At 34.1% G+C, this 20040-nt stretch overlaps 1 protein-coding gene across 1 annotated transcript in view; it reads left to right on the top strand.

Annotated features, from left to right (window-relative positions):
- LOC111048397 (polycomb protein suz12-B) overlaps nucleotides 1-20040 on the top strand; it is a 106068-nt gene that overhangs the window by 64955 nt on the left and 21073 nt on the right. Inside the window, exons 11-12 of the mRNA XM_039429507.1 lie at nucleotides 4169-4174; nucleotides 15719-15929. Of these exons, the coding sequence (XP_039285441.1) occupies nucleotides 4169-4174; nucleotides 15719-15929 (217 nt within the window). The remainder of the gene's footprint in view (nucleotides 1-4168; nucleotides 4175-15718; nucleotides 15930-20040) is intronic.

Raw genomic sequence — 20040 nt, 5'->3', positions numbered from 1 at the left:
AAAGACTTGGAAACACATCAACTTGAACCATAATTATACATAAGGACAATTATTTAATAAATTATTTTATTTGTTACCGTCGCCTTCAAGTGAGATGGCCAATCTATTATTTATTATGAAATGCTCAACTGTGAAGTATTATTCTATGCCACAATGCTAATAATATGTTTGTACGTCAGGTTGTACCATCACACGACAACGTGTCTGCCGATCTACCCGAAGGAGATGGACGTGGACAGTGAGGACGAGAACGATCCCAAGTGGCTGCAGAAGAAGACGCAGATGATGATCGATGACTTCACCGACGTCAATGAGGGCGAAAAAGAACTCATGAAGATGTGGAATCTGCATGTCATGAAACACGGGTAGGCTTAAATACATTCATATATATATATATATAAAAATGTTATGTTGGTTTGTGTACGCTTCAAAAACTCCAAAAGTACTGCACCGATTGAGTTGAAATTTTAGCATGATATAAAATCCGCATCAAGGATTGTTTTTGGTCTATCAAATTTATAATCCGACTTCAGGACTCTTTCCTACGGTCCTTCAAAGTTTACATGTAATCCTTATGGGAGAAGATTTGTGAGCTGGCCTCACACAGAAATAAAAATCAGCTGTTATAATCATCGCGTCATCCAACAGCCGTCGGTAGATCTGTTTTTCCATTTTCTTTCTTTCTACTGATTCACAGAATTTTAATTCTAATAATAATTTTAACATGTTTAAAATTTCAACATGAGTATAATTTGTGGATTCAAGTGAACTTTTTAATATTTTCTGTGATTGTGAAGGAAGATTTTGGTTTGTATTTATATTTTGAAATTAATTAATCTGATAAATCCAAAAATATTGTAGTACATACATTTTTTGGACTCAAAATAGTGTGTGAATTAAGTTAAGGTACATAACCTCTAGACCGTGTATTCCAAATTAAGGTTAAAAGCAGTTTTGGGCGAATGCCTGTTGTTTTTACCTGCATTGAATCTATTGTCTATGAATAAATGAAATGAAATAATGCCGCGGTGTGAACGACGTCCAAACTTGGGTCGGAATGCTGTAAATTTAGAATATGCACGGGAAAATCAGCAGCAAGGAGATATACCATTCAATTCCCCAGCAAGGTGCATTCAACTATATCTAAAAATGCAAACTGCTGTACAACTAGCACATAGGAAGTCCATATTTAGATATAAAATACTGATTGATGGATAATTTTCATAAAAATATAGTGCATCAGATTAAGCAAAGACTAAGCTCACCTGAGGAGGCGCGGCTTGGTGATACAACGTGTTGATCTTATGGAGATTGCATTATCACACTGTTACATGCCATGTCCGAATCAGTGAGTGTGAGTTCTTCCATTCAAACAAATAAGCAAGAACCACCTGGATGCAAAATGCCGCATCGCGCCTCCTCAGATGTGCATCCAGCTAAAGTTTGTCATGAGATGCATTAACTGTTTGGCGGTACGAAGTTCGCCGGGCCAGCTAGTTATTTAATAAGTCTTTCTAGCAAATTGTACTCTTGAATTTACCTCAACTTTCTTCTCATTTGATCTTTCTTCTATCGATAATTCATGGCTCATTGGATTGAAATTTATGGCAGATTAGATTTGTATTATTCATAGTGATAGCTTTAAATTGTCCTGTACACATTCTATCAAACTCAATCTCTATAGCATATGAAAGTTACAGTATATGTTGTAGAATGAAATGTAAAAGTTACAATGCTCTAAAAAGGAAACTGACAAAAATGTCACAAAAAATTTATTCCAGTGTCACTTTTAAATATCTTAGCAGAAATTATTGAGAAATGTATCAAATCAAGACTTATCAACTTCCTTTAAAAAATCATATTATATCATCAAATCAATATGGCTTGATGTGCATGATTAACTTTTGTTTTTATAAAGCCTAACGTTCTATCCTCCCATACTGCCAAGAACAATCTATTCTTCTAAAAATATGAAGTCATATAAAAGGATACAACTTAAAGTAGAATTTGCACACACTAGACAAGCACTATTTATTTATTCGTAGTTATTCAATCATGTAATTCCATATTGATTTGTGAACCCGTGTTCAACCAATAGAGTCTCTTCTAAAAGGACAATCTTATCTACGAGGGTCAAATAATTAATGAGACAAATTTTTACTTAAAAACAGTTGAAATGATCTTCATAAAATTTCAAGGATATTAAGGGTCGGTTTCTGAGCTCGGGATTTAGCTAAGTTCTAGACTTTAACTGGCTTTAAACTCTGGAGTTAGAAAATTGGCTTTCAGAGTCAGAGCGTTAACGTAGTCGAGGACTTAAATAGACTCTGGAGTTTAGAGATCACGTTAGACCCTGGAGTTTATAATTTCGCTTTCTGAGTCAAGGGCTTATAAGTCCAGGACTTGAATTAGATTCTCACCTCTTTCCGAGTCGAGGATTTATAAAAAATCGTCCAGATCTTGAATAGCGTGATTTTAAACCCTCGACTGGGGTAGGGTTTAAATTTAAGTTCTAGCCTTAACTGAGCAAACACAATTCAGTTATTGTTTTGAAGTAGATGAAAAGCCAAATAGATGTCATGAAATACCTAAATTATTTGGATTAGTCCATCTAAATTCATAATTCATAGTTTGCAAGTTTATTTTGGAATAAAATTATATCAGAATTATATGTAAAAAAACTAATCTTATTTTACGACTGACATAACCTAAAAATTTAACCTTCAAGAAAAATAATACGAAGATTGCTTTGGAATATATATTCTAATCTGAATGATATTAATCAATGTCATATTCAACCTATTATTAATAATAATAACAATAATAAATTACTATTCCATTTTTTTCAAAACAAATACGTTTTCAAACTCAATAGCCAAATGAAATTTTTATTCCAAAATCATTGGTTAGGATCAATGATAGCATAACTTAAAATGAAATGTTTATTCATTCATCTTTCAAAAGGTTAGGTTTTGCTTTGAGTAGGCCTACAAAGAAATCAACACGTATTTTCAAAAAAATAATTTGGAGAGCATGCTCATTTGAATTATCCCGCTGCAATCAGCTGTTACAAGAGCAAAATTATTGTGAATTTCCCTCATGTTTATTGCGTTAAAGTCCTGGACTCAAATAAGTCGAGAACTCATTAGACCCCGGAGTTTAGAAGATAAAATCGTGACTCAGAAAGTTGATTTAGACCCGAGCGCTAATTTAAGTCCTGGACTCTGTAAGTCCAGAACTTATAGATCCCGAGCTCGGAAACCGGCCCTAAGTTCTCAACTTATTTGAGTCCAGAGCTTTAACTCAGTAAACATGAGGGAAATCTCTATACTTATAAAAGGCTAAGCCCCGACAGACTGAAATCACACCACAGCCCAAACTACTGAGCCTACAAACTTGAATCTCTTCTCTTCTCTTCTTCTCTATCTCTATCTCTTCTCTATCTCTATTATCTATAAAAGGCTAAGCCCCGACAGACTGAAATCACACCACAGCCCAAACTACTGAGCCTACAAACTTGAAATCTTGCACAATTGTTTATGATAGCCTCAAAACATCCACTAAGAAAGGATTTTCAGAAATTTGCCCCCCTGAGGGAGCTGGGGCCCCCAAAAAATGTGTACTTTTTAACCGCTCATTGCACAGCAAAGTCATGAGGAACTTTTTTGTTCAGCTACGAAAAAAAATCAGATCTATGCAGAAAAAATCTGACCAGGAGCAGAGATAGGTCCAGGAGAGGGAATTTTTTTGAAAATTTTCATGTAAAATCACACTACAGCTCAAACTAATTGGCCGACAGACTTGAAACTCTGCACAAATATTCTTCAAACATGCTAGACGCACACTAAGAACAGATTTTGAGATATTTTGCCTCTAAGGGTTTCAAAGGATGAAAAAGGATCCTATTTAGTAAGGTTATGAACATGGTAAGGTGAATGCCATATGGAACTGATATAATTGACACTCTAACATATGTTGTAATCATTGGAAAGCTTAAAATAATTTTATCAATCAGCTGATCGAATTTAATTTTCTGTGGATCGAAAGCGCGAGCTTATTGCCACGTGTTTTTTCCATTGTTGTATGCTTATGCTTGGCCTTCTATCAGCTGTATATGGAGTCTCATACATTCCGATTAGAACTGATCACAGAGATTTTCTCTGGTTAGGAGTTTGTTGATAATTCTTTTTTCAAATTTAAATTTGATTGCAAACAAAAAAAAACATTGAAAAATTTCTTAACAGACAACAAGATTACAAAAACAAGATGTCAAACATAAACCTACATTTATTTGTAGCACGGCCAGAAAAAGACAAACTTGAGTACTATTAGTCATGAGTTCATTCAATATAACTTATATTTTTGTGTTAATATTTTGTGAACAAAAAGTACAAGTTGATAAAAGATGTGAGTAATTTCTTATATTTGATCTAAATGGTTATTCATATTATAGTACTCTGGGTCACTTCAATCAAAGTTTTCCATTTTGTAGCTAATAAATTTCATAGGTATTGATTGTCCATAATGTATCCAGTGTCCATAATGGAAGTGATTGAACTACTCAAAATTATCGGCTTACTTGTCCTTCATAGAATTTATAGTATTCCTGGTGATTGAGCCTGTCTTTTTCCAGCGTTGACTATTAATAATAAAGCTTTATTTACAACTAGCTTACCTGGCGAACTTCGTACCGCCTAAAAGTCAATGTATCTCATGTCACACTTTACTTTATTTGGTGAATCATGAAATTTATCCGACAATCAATATTTTCATTTACATCTGAATACGGAATTCCTATGTGCTTAGTCATGCAGCATTCATTATTCCCAAAACATATTCTTCTCAATCAATTGGTAGTAATATCTAACAGTAAAGTGTTGAATTAAAAAAAATAGATAGGATAAATCAGTGTTTCAAAGATGAATTCAATGTTTTCATATTTGTTGATTGTCAATAGATGGTCCAGGAAATATGCGATGTACGATGAATCACACAGAATCATATATTCTTTCCATCTTCCATTCTAGGATGAATATAAGCTAAGCTAAATTAAAAAAAATGTAAATTATTCTGCCATTAATGAATGCAATATGAACAACTCTCTTCCATCAGGTGAATAATTTTTTCCCAACATTTTCCGGTTACTCAATGATAGGGGAGTGATAATTATTTGTATAGGTCTCCTAAGGAATCATTATCTACAGCTGGTACCAATCAACTACACTTCAACTCCAAACTACCGTTGTAATACCAGTAGCCTACACAATTTATCATAGAATGACGTGTTTATTACAGCTGGTAACTTTAGATGCTAAATCATATTATCTCAATATGATATTGAATCATGATCATCTTTCCGTTCTTCGGTAGCCGCTAGGCCGACAATTTCGAAAACATGGGTCTGTGAAAAATGGATTAATAAATAATCATTATTAGCCACCCCATTAAAATTTCTGGTCAGAAACCATCCCCAATATTCACACAACATATTCTCAAAGTTTCATGCCGTTATGTCAAATAATTTTCAAGTCATAGGGAACAAACATACAAACAGACATTCATTTTTATAAATATACATAGAAGATAGAAGATTTCATTCGGCTCAAACAAAAGCCTCTCTAAATGGAAGTAGAATGATAAGGTTGATAGCTTTCAGTTCTGTTGTTTTAACATTTTTTTTTCAAATCACTTTCAAAAAGTTCATGTAGTACCTACTATTGTGTTTGAGACACTTCTGGCGCTAACATAGTTTCACAACTATTCTGTTCCACACTCCTATCTCTTGCAGTCGTTAACCATATCTATAATAAAATAAAGAGTTGGCTTATACATGTACGGGATAGGAAAATTATGTTTGACGCATCATCACGTCTGAACTAATGGACTAATTAACTTGAAATTTTGCATGTAGGCTAGATTCTTAATTAACCAAGGATGGTTATAGGCCTATTTTCAATTCTTCAAAATTTCATTACGTCAAGTTTTTAGATTATCAAGTTTGAAAATAGATCCTTGCGAAGCACGGGTTCCTGCTAGTTCACAATATTAATATTGTTATTATTTTGGCAATGGGAGACAGCTGATTGAAGCGGACTTATTTAAATCAGCATGCTCTCCAAACTATTCTGTAACAGCTATTTTGTGAAAATACGTCTCAATATTTATTTGTAGGCCCATTCAAAGCAAAACCTAATTCCTGTTGAAACATGAATGAATGAACATTTCAGTTTATGTTATGCTATTGATCATTAATCCTTGCCAGTGATTTTGGAATAAAAATTTTAGTAGGCTATTGATTCGGAAAACGTATTTGTTTTGAAAAAGAAAACTGAAATGATTATTTATTATATATATTGTTATGTTTTTATTATTTATTTGCTGAATATGACATTGATTGATAACATTCACATTGGAAGATGAAATTCCAAGGCAATCCTTGTATCATTTTTCTTGAAAATTTTTAGGTTATGTCACAGTCGTAAAATAATGTTATTTTTTTAAGCATATTTCTGATAGAACTTTATTTAAAATTAGACTTGCAAACTATAAATTATGAATTTATACGTACTAATCCAAATAACATTTGGGTATCCCATGACATCTATTTGGCTATTCATCTACTCCAAAACAATAAATGAGTTGTGTTTGCTCAGTTTAAGTCCAGAACTCAATTTGAAAAACATCCTCAGTCGAGGGTTTAAAATCACGCTGTTTCAAGTCCTGGACTTGAAGGTTTTTAATAAATCCTTGACTCGGAAAGAGGCGAGAATCTAATTCAAGTCCTGGACTTATAAGCCCTTTACTCAGAAAGCGAAATTATAAACTCCAGAGTCTATTGTGATCTCCAAACTCCAGGGTCTATTCAAGTCCTCGACTATGTTAACGCTCTGACTCGGAAAGCCAATTTTCTGACTCCAGAGTTTAAAGCCAGTTGAAGTCTAGAACTTAGCTAAATCCCGAGCTTGGAAACCGGCCCTAAGTTGATATCTACGATGACACCTGAGTAGCTGTTGAGAAGTGCCTAAATGAATTTGGAGTGCATGAACGGCTAAAAATCCAAACAGGGATCGTCATATTAGTTGAAGTTAGGATTATGATTATACCGGGTGATTACAAATGAAATAGACAGTTTGAATAGCTTGTAGAGAATTTATTATTTAAAAGTTTAGATCATTACTTACATGATTACATAGAAGAATTCTTGAAGTTTTTATTGAAAATTTACAGATGTTCAATGTGTGCACCATTTGCAACACGACAGATATCAACACGGTAGTCAAATTCTGACCACACACGACTAAGCATCTCACGGTTAACTGTAGCAAGAGCATTTGTGATTCGTTAAGATCATCGATATCAACAGGAAGCGGTGGTACGAAAACTCTGTCTTTTACATAGCCCCACAAGAAAAAGTCGCAGGGCGTTAGGTCCGGACTACGAGGTGGCCACGGCTGAAACACAACGTTTTCCTCACTTGCACGGCCGATCCATCGTCTAGGAAGATGTTCATCCAGATACCCTCTGACGTCTGAGTACCAGTGAGGCGGAGCTCCATCTTGTACAAAAATGAAGTTACAACTATCTTCATGGAGTTGAGGCATTAACCATTCGGTTAACATGTCCAGATAAATTCTTCCGGTTACTGATGGTTCTTGGAAGAAGAAAGGCCCGTAAACCTTTTCACAAGATAAAGCGCAAAACACGTTCACTTTAGGAGAATCGCGTATATGCTGTACAGTCTCTCTTGGGTTTTCTGTTCCCCATACTCGTACATTATGTCTGTTAACTTTTCCACTAATGTGAAAAGTGCATTCATCACTGAAAATTAGGCGATTAAACAATGTGTCGTCATTTTCAAGACAATGTTGCATCTCTTGACAAAAATTTTTACGTACAACTTTATCATTGTCATTTAAACTTTGTACTAACTGCAATTTATAAGGTGTCATTTTCAAACGTTTCCGCAGAATTTTCCACACAGTAGGTTGAGGAATTTGCAATTCTAAACTCGCTGATCTAGTCGATTTTCCTGGACTTCGTACAAAAACATCACGAACACTATCAATTTTTTCTTCTGTAACAGAAGGTCTTCCAGTACTCTTCTTCTTACACACACATCCACTGCTTTCAAAACGTTCATACCAGTCATAAATTGATTGCCTTGTTGGTGGTGGTTTACCGTATTTTGTTCTGAAATGACGCTGCACAACAGTAACAGAGTTTGTTTTGGCTAATTCAAGAACACAATAAGCTTTCTCCACTTGAGTAGCGGCCATATTGCTAAACTAAACTGGCTGTTGTAACACGGAGCAGCCAACAATAGCCAGCAACAGTTCTACCAACATAAACTTTAAGAAATTCCCTACAAACCTATATCACTTACTATGTTGAAATACACCAGTTTAATTTTGTACAGGCTATTGAAGTTGTCTATTTCATTTGTAATCATCCGGTAGTGAGGTCCACGTTATAATGGCAGTGGAGAAAGATAGGAGAAAAACGTTGCTGATCCTCTGTCTAACTCTTGTCAATGCCTTCTATAGTCGGTAGCTGATAGAGGTTTATTGATGTAATATTAACTGTTAATTCTCGTTTAAAATAATTAATTATATTTTATTAAGCAAGAAATTATATTTATCAATAATTTCATAATGAATTTCCATAACTAAGATAAAATATTTTGTTAATTAATTATATTAATTCTACATTGTTAAAAGACGATCTGGCAATAGAGCAAAGAAAGAAAAAGATAGCACTATCCGCTTTGTTAAGTGATAGACAAGCATAGCTTGTTAGCAACCTTTGCTAATCAAACACTGCCATTATAACGTGGACCTCACTATAGGGTTATAGAGAATTCAATTGAAAATTAGTCAGCTTAGTGAAAGGATTGGGGTTGGATTTAAGCTTTTAACAATATGCTACTATTACTAAACATTTCTACGCCATTTTTTAATTTAAATATAGTTGACTTAACACAGGTTGTAGTGCTGACATATGGACTCTGTTCGCGATTTGAGTCGTTTGAGTAGTGCCTTAGTCCCCAAAAACACTCATCCCTTTATTTCGTTAATAAGTACCTAATAAATTGCTGCCAATTACATTATATGCACATGAATTGCGTCAACAGAGTTGTTATTGATCAACTTTGCCGATTCTCTGCCTTCTATAGAGGATGGTTGATACCAGTAATATATATCTGATCCTATACTATTAAACGAGCAATTTCTGTTTAGATGTTTATATGTTTGTATTTCACCGGATCTCGAAAACGGCTCTAACGATTCTCACGAAATTCAGGACATAGTAGGTTTCGATTTCTCTAGGTCTCATCCCTGGGAAAACTCGCTGAAGGACATTAAAAGGATTTATTCATCCTTTGAAAAACAGCTAATAATTTCGTCGTCTTTTGATGATGGAAGTGAGTGAGCGAGTGCATGTGTTGGAACTGAGACAAAATGACTCAGTACTTTTGTAATCATTCAATCAGGTACTTAGTGCCGGTTGTACAAGAGCCGGTTAAATTTTAATCCTGATTAATTCCAGTAGAACCAATCTGATAAGCTATCTTATTGAAATGGTCTTCTCTGATTTGGATTAAAATTTAACATGCTTTTGTGAGAGAAATTTTTGCATTCCTCTGGGAATTAATCTCAATCCACTGTGATCAGATAGAACCTTCTTGTATGAACTATAAATTTATTATAATTTTTTCTTTTGTAATACATTTTGTTTGCTTTTGTACTCCAGAGCGGAGCTCGGTGCCCTGATATTGAAATATTAACTGTTCATTGTTGTTGAAAATATTGTAATATTACATTTTCTCGATTAAAATCGAATCTTCAATTCAATATTTAATATTAATAAAACTTGATAGCAAATATCGGTGTAATCGATATGCGGACTCAACTTTTCACCGGAAATTGATCAGCTACTCAAATGTTGAACAGTTGAACAACTAACTCACTTTGACCAAGTTCTCTTTCTAAATAAACACATTAATTCCAAATAATATAAAGGTTAAATAAAAAGTTCAAATAGTTTAAAAATAAAGTTTTATTGAGAGAATAATAAATTGTAATAGTTGCAAATTTATAATTTTGGAGGTTGGCAATGATGACGTGTCTCGGCTTCACCGGAAAGGCTTCTTTTCTCTCTCATGAAAAGATGGCTGCTGGCTTCTTAGTCCAGGCGCTGGCTTACATTGAGCATACATACATTGAGGCAGAGAATTTGACTTCGGATTATTGTTAGGGGGTCTTTAGTGTATATGAAAACTCGATGTCGTCACGTCCCAGGGTGGTCAACAGCTTGGGGGGGAGGGGGGTAAGTTGTAAAAAACGCGCGCTTATAAAATCGCCTGTCCTGCAGTTACTATTCATAGTACAGCTTTTAATTTTTTCTCAATATTATGTACACATAGCTGGCTTTCAATGTGGTCCTCTACATTTTTGCGATAAACTGCATAGTTTTTCAGTAAAAAAATAAAATATCTCGAAAAATGTATTTTTTTATTATGGACTTTTTGTTATTTCTCGAATATTGAAGTCATTAGCCGACTTAGAGGAAAAGGCTCCCAACAAACGTTGTAGGCCGTTTCTTCCTGAATCCAATGATATATATAGTTTGGGGGTTACGATCATAGATGCGGCGTTGGGAGGGGGATAAGTAGCACTGTTACGCTGCGGTGCGGTCCTCCCCCATGATTAATGCGCGTAATGGCCTGTCTATCGCATCGCTCCTACTAGTCTGTGCATTCAAATTATGTATTTCAGGAACGCTATCTTATGTATTTTCGGTCGCTGAACACGATTTTTCAACTCTCAAGTCTCAATAATTGATAATTTTCATCATAATATACTAATTATGGTCAAAATTACAAACTTCATCTCATTCTGCAAGGAAACTAAGAAATGACCGTTTGAAATAAACGAAACTTGGGTTTCAAGAAATATATTAGGATAGAATAATGATAATATTTATATGTGTTTTATGTTCTATTGTTTGTATCTCAAATTAATTTATTGTGATGCACTGCAGGCTAAATTATATTATTATAATTGCACACTGGCCACGCTTACTTGATATAGTGGTCAGTTAATTTCCAAGAAATATTTGTGGAATTTCTTAGTTCTTCATGGTGGAAATGGAATTCATCATTCATTCATTATCATAATGATTATGTTTAGTATGAAAATGTTAATCTTTCGTGAATCTTCAGTTTGTCGTGAACTTTTGAGAAATCATATCCAATATAATAATAGATATGTATCAAATCAAAATGAAATGAAAATTTAAATATTCATATTTCTAACAGTATTATTATAATGATATTTCACTAACTTTTGATTGATTCATCCATTATGGTATTCCCGTTCAGACTGTTTTTAAATGGTGACAAGTTATTCAGTATCAAAATTTGGGATTCGAATAGTTTGCCATGCCTGTTATTCTTTCCCAAACATATTTATATGATTTGTAATTTCATCCACAAATGAATGAATGAATGTATGTATTCCTGCACGTAGCTAACGTATGGATTATTCCTTTATAGATTCTTGCATTTCACATTAATAAATCTCTGCCACAGATTTAGAAATCAAGTCTCGATGGTTTGGAGAGCATATTATTGGAGTGATTCTTTTACTCTGCTGCTTCTAATATGTTCACTACCTTTGTTTGATTTAAGACCATAGACATGAAAAGCTATGTCCACCTGTATCACTCCATCTTTATTGAGAATTTTCATAACTCTTCTCATCACAAAGTTTCCATAATCTTGCAGCGTATTGAAGTTTTGAAAAGTGAAGTAGTAGTTGAATTCAGGAGAGCCATGTCATCATTATGCGAATTTGTCAACGATATTTAGGGATTTAGTCAAATCCACAACTAGTTTCACTTACAATTTCATGGGCCAAGTGAGATTAAGAGTTTTTTTTTTAAATATCCATCAGATGTTGACAGAGATTGCGGTTATTGTAGAAATGCATGCTGCACTAAAACTTCAATGCTGAATTATCTTTAATAGCCTAGTAAAGATACTGAGATCAGATCTTTTTGTTCTAGAATAATATAATATGTCAACTAAGACTAGGATTTTTGTTTGATTGCATCGTGGAGAATGAAAGAACTCTGTTTCTTTTTATAGGTGAGAATACACTTTTACAATTTGCCACAACTATGTTCAGATAAAAATCGTTGGAGACCGAATAACTATTTCTTTCTATACGTTCAAAAGAGAATCACACACTTCTTCACTTGCTTCCAGACCATTGATAACATTATGCAGATTCTGTTGTCCATCAGAGTCTTGAAGAAAAATGTTATGTTCTCTTGAGAAGGTTATGCTTCTGGAAATCATTCTCATCTCTCATTATTCTTGTTTTACTTCATTCGATGACTTTCTTCACAATCTCCAGTGATATCCATAATGATGTCAACATACTTGAACAGAATATCTTTGATGGAAGATTTATTTATATAGTAGCAGTCATTTTAGGAAAGCCTTTGAAGAACTAGCTATTCCAATCACTCAGTTTTGGATGATCGAATGAGGGTTTGCTCCAAAGCATGATCGGTTGTCACATTTATTAAATTTTCAAGGTTTCATTTGACAGAGAGTCAATGTATTGACTGTATAGAGTTAATGTTTCCTGTTTGGAAATTATTTTCTACTTCTATGAGTATTTTTTTTATATTTTCTAGATATAACACAGTCTCCATAACATAGTTTGTGTGATTGAATGAAAAAAGTATGGGATCTTTTCTCGTACAGTTTCTATGTGCAATACCAGAGTCCTTCCTTATGAGCATGAATACAATTTAAGATAATTTAAACTATGTTACAATAATCAGTCATAAATTTCAAAGTAGTTATTGATTTTGCATTGTGATTCTAAAAAAACTCCACAAATAGCTTCTGACTTCTTTCAAATATACTTTGACAATCTCTCATATTTGAACCGTTCATGAGTCCTTGTAGTTGTTTCATTGAACTGATTGCTTGCTCTCACACCTTAATTATACTGATCTCCCCTCAATAGATTTCCAACAGTATTCTCTCCAAATATTTCAAATTCAACAAAGATATCTCCCATTCCACTTTCGTTCAAGTACCACCCCAAGACAATCAGTCAAACTCAGCCAGATGAAAAGTATCTATTCGTAGATATAAGTTACAGAAATCAGTTGATGAAGCTGCGTTTACAACAAAGTTATTAACAAAATGTTAACTTAATCTTTATAGATTCTATTAGATTGAACGGAACTTGGCAAACACGTATGTCCATCATGTGTATGATAAGTTAAGTTCAATCTCATAGAATCTATAAAGATTAAGTTATATTAACATCTCGTTAATAACTTTGGTGTAAACGCAGCATTAGAGTTGTATTTCCTTTGTAATAAAATATTTAGTCATATCACATGGGAGTAATTGGCATTATTTGTGCTTCAACTGTAAATTTATATTACGAAAATATTTTACTCCTGTTACACGGTGCTCTATATGGGGTAGCCTATATTATTTGTTTAACTTACTCCATTACTTGACTTTCGCAATTCCAAAGTGATCATTGAACTAAATCGAATAATTATTCTCTCTTAATGGAATATCAGTTTTTTATCGACTGAGAAACACATATAGGATTCCTAACAAGATGGTTTATCATTACAATGTAATCATAAATAATGATAATGAGATGAAGTTTGTAATTTTGACCATAATTAGTATATTATGATGAAAATGATCAATTATTGAGACTTGAGAGTTGAAAAATCGTGTTCAGCGACCGAAAATACATAAGATAGCGTTCCTGAAATACATAATTTGAATGCACAGACTAGTAGGAGCGATGCGATAGACAGGCCATTACGCGCATTAATCATGGGGGAGGACCGCGCCGCAGCGTAACAGTGCTACTTATCCCCCTCCCAACGCCGCATCTATGATCGTAACCCCCAAACTATATATATCATTGGATTCAGGAAGAAACGGCCTACAACGTTTATTGGGAGCCTTTTCCTCTAAGTCGGCTAATGACTTCAATATTCGAGAAATAACAAAAAGTCCATAATAAAAAAATACATTTTTCGAGATATTTTATTTTTTTACGGAAAAACTATGCAGTTTATCGCAAAAATGTAGAGGACCACATTGAAAGCCAGCTATGTGTACATAATATTGAGAAAAAATTAAAAGCTGTACTATGAATAGTAACTGCAGGACAGGCGATTTTATAAGCGCGCGTTTTTTACAACTTACCCCCCTCCCCCCAAGCTGTCGACCACCCTGGGACGTGACGACATCGAGTTTTCATATACACTAAAGACCCCCTAACAATAATCCGAAGTCAAATTCTCTGCCTCTCTCATGTATGCTAAATGTAAACCAGCGCCTGGACTATTCTAGAAGTGTTTTTAGCTCTCTTGAAATTTTTCTATAAATTTGAAATTTAAAATGTTTTAATTGAGATCTGAATAATTTTATTGTGTTCTAAATTTGTGTTGAATTTTTTGTGTAATTTTGAAAGCCTGTAGCCAATGAATGAGCCAAATATGAATAGATAAGTATTTTAGCTTGTAAGATTCTATGTTTAAGTGTCATATGGTTTTGTTCAGTAAAGTATCAATTTTTGTGTAAATTGCTCAAAGTTTTATATTTCATACTAAAAGTTTCAAATGCTCTGAAGTGGGCTGTATAAAACGAATCAAATCTTGAGTTGAATAATATATCCATTCAGGAAACCCACATACATAGAACATAGAAAATCAGAAAATGTACTCACCAAATCCCAAATCCAACATGTCGCGAATCGAATTGTTTGCCTACTTCTATTTGAGGTAAAAGGTGGACAGTTGGATAGGATAGATGAGAGGAAAAGATAGGTGAAATTATGCAAACCGAAAGTGCGATTATTAAAGTTGGTTCCTTGCTTTTTTACCGTTCTGAGATGAAGTTTACTGTCTGGATATATATAACACTATGACTTGACTATTGATAAAAAAAAAACTAAAAACTGAGTTCTGGCATTCACTTTTCACTAATACGAAACGTGAATAACTTTTCACGTAGAACGAAAATACAATATTTATGTTCACGAATAAATGTATAGGCCGAATTTCCTTAATCTTAAAGCCACGAGAGCGAGTACATAGCTGTACGAAAGCTAAATCCACACTGACTCGCAAACTTTCCAGTGCCTGGAACGATAAATTGATGAGTAATAGATATTATAAAATTATAAAAGCTCTCCTGCCATCTAGCAGTCAATGAGCGAATGAATACAATTCAAATGGCCTCAACAGGCATTAAATCCATTCATGATTTATCAAGATTTTAGCACATATTGGAACCGATGACTTTCCATAGATGATGGGTGAAAGCTATCAAATCAATTGGATGAATTTGGTTGCACGGCGGCAATGTTCAATTATACTTCATTCGTCAAGAAAATATATTGTTTAATGATTTAATAATAAATTCTCATGAGATTTTATATTCCGTTAATCAATTATATTTCTTCATTGTTGAAAAACGATCTGGCAACGTTACGGAGGAAAGCGCTATCTGCTTTGTTGAATGATAGACAAGGATGGCAACACCAATGTCAATCGATTACTGCCATTATAACGTGGACATCTCTATAGTTCACATTCACATTATGCTTAGTTAACATTAGTTGAAAGATGTTCAATGGGTTGATTTTTGTGTGGGCAGATTCGTGGGCGACTGCCAGATCCCTTTGGCCAGCTCGATGTTCCTGCAGGAGCGCGGCGACCAGCTGCTGACCAAGAACCTGTACCGCAACTTCGTGCTGCACATGTGCAACCTGTTCGACTTTGGCCTGGTTAGCCCCGTCACCGTCTACACCGCCGTGCAGAAGGTCCAGCAAATGCTCAGCTCAGACGAGGGTGCTGCAGCTAGCAAGGTATGCTATTAGGCAACGCGCTTCAAGTGCCGTTTCACACACACCGATTGGTCGTCCTAGAGTCGACATGACTATCCGAACTTTGCCACCTCTTCAAATAGCCAAACCATCCTATTCTAACGATTTTCCGACGACAAGTCTTCCAGACTCTGGTCCAATTGGCTGACTTGTCGGTTGATTTGCCAATCACCCAATGGCCGTTTTCACACTTACCGATTCCCGGTCTCGTGGGAGTCGAAATGTTATCATATGAACAGCTTCCGCTCTAGCTTCAAGAATTTTTAATATGGTTCTATCAGTTTGGAATTGGGTAGTACAGTAGAGTTTGTGTTTCCGTGGTTTCATTCAAGTTAAGTGCATCGTCAATCAAATGATAGTTTGATTTAGATCTAAAACATTTAAAGTATATGACTACTCTGCTCAAATTCATAGGGCTAATTGAAACTACCTATAAAGGCAGTTAAAACGGGCTTTTATATAAAGGGATTTTTATATTAAAGTGCTTCTTTTATATGAAAGTTTAAATACATACTGTGAGTGTTTCAAAAAGAATGTCCCAAATTTAAACAGTTATATTGATTTCAAAAAATGGTGCACACAAGCCAATTTTACATCAAATTACTCACAGAAGTATCAAGTTTATGATGATGTATTATAAGTGTTCTATGTGTCCTTCTTTTGAGGCTCGGACGACATCTAGACGGTATAGCTAAATTCATTCCAGACTGTTCGCAAGATGTCTTCCCGGACTGTAGCTACTGCATCAGTTATCCTGGTTTTTAGCTGCTCAATTTCCTAAGCATCTCAAGCGCTAAGGAAGGATCAACGTTGAAGATCATTTTTATGTTCCTCCCTTAGCACTTGATATGTTAAGAACCAGGATAACTGATGCAGTAGCTACAGTCCGGGAAGACATCTTGCGAACAGTCTGGGGTGAATTTGGCTACCGTCTAGATGTCGTCCGAGCCTCAAAAGGAGGGCACATAGACCACTTATAATACATCATCATAAACTTGATACTTCTGTGATTAATATGGTGTGAAATTTGTTTGTGTGCACAATTTTTTAAAATAAATAACTGTTAAAAATTGGGGCATTCTTTTTGAAACACCCGGTATAATCACTAGTACCCTTATTTTTGTTTTTATTTAGAAACGATTAGCTTCGGCCAATCATATCTAAAAGAAAACAAAAATAAAGGTACTAGTGATTATGTAATTAAACTTTCACATAAAAGAAGCCCTAGTAATTGTATGTAATCAAATTCATTCATCTGCCATTAAAACACGATTACAGATCAATAAATTGAATTACAAAGAAATTATAATTGATGAATGAATATCAATATCAGAAAATGCTGTATTAACTAAAAATAAAAAAGATAAAAAATCAATAATATATTTTAAGTAGTAATGGCATCACTGGCAAATTTTGCTATGCAATATTTGAGTGTTTCATTTTAATTCAACCAGTTTATTGATCTCTGAACATATTATGCATTCATTTATTTGGCTTTGATGTTTTTTTATTCAATTGTTAACCATACTTTAGATACTTTCAATGTTTGATTAACACTCCGAAGCTAGACATAGTATATGAGTGACTTGAGATACAAACTAGGACACAATAACTTGATCAATATTATTATTGTTATTGAAGGGACGGACGGATTCAAGGATCCAAAGGTTCAAAGAACCACCACGTAAACCGAAGCTTATTGTGTTCCCAAGTAGTATGTTAGTTAGGCAAACCAATCAATACCTTTAGTCCAGTCACTATATACATTGGTGCATGCAATTTATATTGTAGTTCTGATTTTCTTATATATTATTTGGGTACTTAAGAGAAGTCTAGAACCAATTTCTTCATGCAAAATTTCCTTGTGCTAGATACAGAGTGGCCCAAAAACCTCGTATTTTCGGCTCATTTTCCAGTTTTCAGCTATTTCTGCCAAATATCGTAATCGGACAGAAAATTTGCTCTCGCATTTTTTTTTAGATTATAAAATTCTGAATAAAATGAGATCATTCGGAACTCTATATCTCCAATTAGTACTGAGTTGTGACTTTTCAAAAATGAGTAAAATTTGTAGAGAAAAATAACTTTTTATGAATTTTAGTTTTTGATCAACATATCTTCCGATTGTGACCATTTAGATGTATAATTCAAAATCCCTCTGGGCGTATTTTTGTGCTCTACAATCTGAGATCAGGCAGAGCGCTCTATCTCATATAGATTTCCAGGTACATCTGACAACAATGCTCCTTGTATTGTGAAATAACCTAATTTTCAGCTTCAACCATCATCACCAACTACATTGCCGTCTCATTGATATTTCGCACAATAACATAAGTTCATGAGATTATGTTCTATGAGAATCAACCGTTAGATGCACTTCATTTCAGTATTTCCTAGTGGAGAGGTGCGCTTAAGGACACCTCAAGGATCAAAATTTGAAAATTTATTGTTGAAGGTACATATAAGCCCATATTCCAATACACAAAATTTCTATATTCAAAGCTATGTATCTCGGTAACCCCTTATCATAATAGTTATTTGTGCAACTAGTGCGCAAAGTGACAGTTTGCTGCACCGAAAGAAACGTTTACGCACGAGCCGTAGGCGAGGGCGGAATGGTTTCTTGAGTGCAGCAGAGGAACTTTGCACACGTATTTCACATTACATTTTTCCTACAGTTACCATTGAATATGAGAAGTGGTTGATTATGGGTAAAATGATGGCTGAAATCCATCAAATGTTTGTCTGTATAATTTTGTTATTAATAACAACTTCTATTTATTTTAAACTTGATAATCCAATTGAAAATTAATAATCAATAATTTATTCAAATTGAAAATTGAATTAATCCAATTAATTTGAATAATTTTGAGTAAATCTTAATTTCTAAATAATTTTTCAGCCAATCAATTTATGAATGGAAAAAAATTATTTGAAATAATGAATAACTAATAATATTCAAAATTTATAATTTAATGATTTTTCATTTTTATTTATTTGAAAATCAGAAAAAATAAAGATAGAACAAATTCGCATTCAAAATACACGCCAACAATGTCAACAGCTGATTGGGATTGCTGCAAGATAATGCGCAAAGTATTAAGAGTACGCAAAGTAATACTTTGCGCACTAGAGCGGAAAAGTGATTCTTTGCGTTCTGTAATCAGTGCAGGAATGGTCACTTTTCAAGGTGACTGTAGGAAAAAATTATTACTTGATCTTGAAATGTAAAATAGAATTTTCTCTTCATCTGCTGTAAAAGATTCATGAAAAAATATGTTCGTAAAGTGAGATTTGATTGTTGAAAAAATCTGGAAATTGTCGATATTTTGCTCATATTAACGGTTTTGGCAGTTCTATGATAGGGGAAAAGTAATTCATGATAGACTTTAGGCAACTGAGCTCGTAGAGGATGAATTTATCTACAATTGGGAATCAATCGTGAGTTTCTATGATGTATCAGACTCGTTTTAGAAACTCTTTATCAACAGTAAAATCACGAAAAAAATGTAAAAACTGAAATCACCATTTTAAAAATCTTCTGTAACTTTCGAATTGTATTGGAATCGAAAGTATTATTTATTGGAGTGGGTAGAGGTGGACAATTTGCACACCCTCACTAGATTTGGAAATTTTATCAGAAGTATTTCACAAGACATGCAGCTTTGAATAAGAAATTTGCCCTTTTTTTGTATTGGAATATGGGCTTAAGTACACTCAATAATAAATTTTCCAATTTTTGACCGAATTTGTCTTACGATGCATGATTTTGGACCGCCTTGATGAGCTTAATGAGAATGAAGTGTAGTACGATGAAATCTGAGCATTGTGTCATAAGTTATAAGTGTTAAAAATTTTGATCCTTGAGGTGTCCTTGAGCGCGCCTCTCCACTAAGAAATACTGAAATGAAGTGCATCTAACGGGTGATTCTCATAGAACATAATCTCATGAACTTATGTCATTGAGCGAATTATCAATGTGACGGCAATGTAGTTGGTGATGATGGTTGAAGCTGAAAATTAGGTGTATTTCACAATACAAGGAGCATTGTTGTCAGATGTACCTGGAAATCTATATGAGATAGAGCGCTCT

This window comes from Nilaparvata lugens, chromosome 5 (assembly GCF_014356525.2).
Source record: "Nilaparvata lugens isolate BPH chromosome 5, ASM1435652v1, whole genome shotgun sequence".
Lineage (NCBI taxonomy): Eukaryota > Metazoa > Arthropoda > Insecta > Hemiptera > Delphacidae > Nilaparvata > Nilaparvata lugens.
This window is presented reverse-complemented; position numbering and strand designations above follow the sequence as displayed.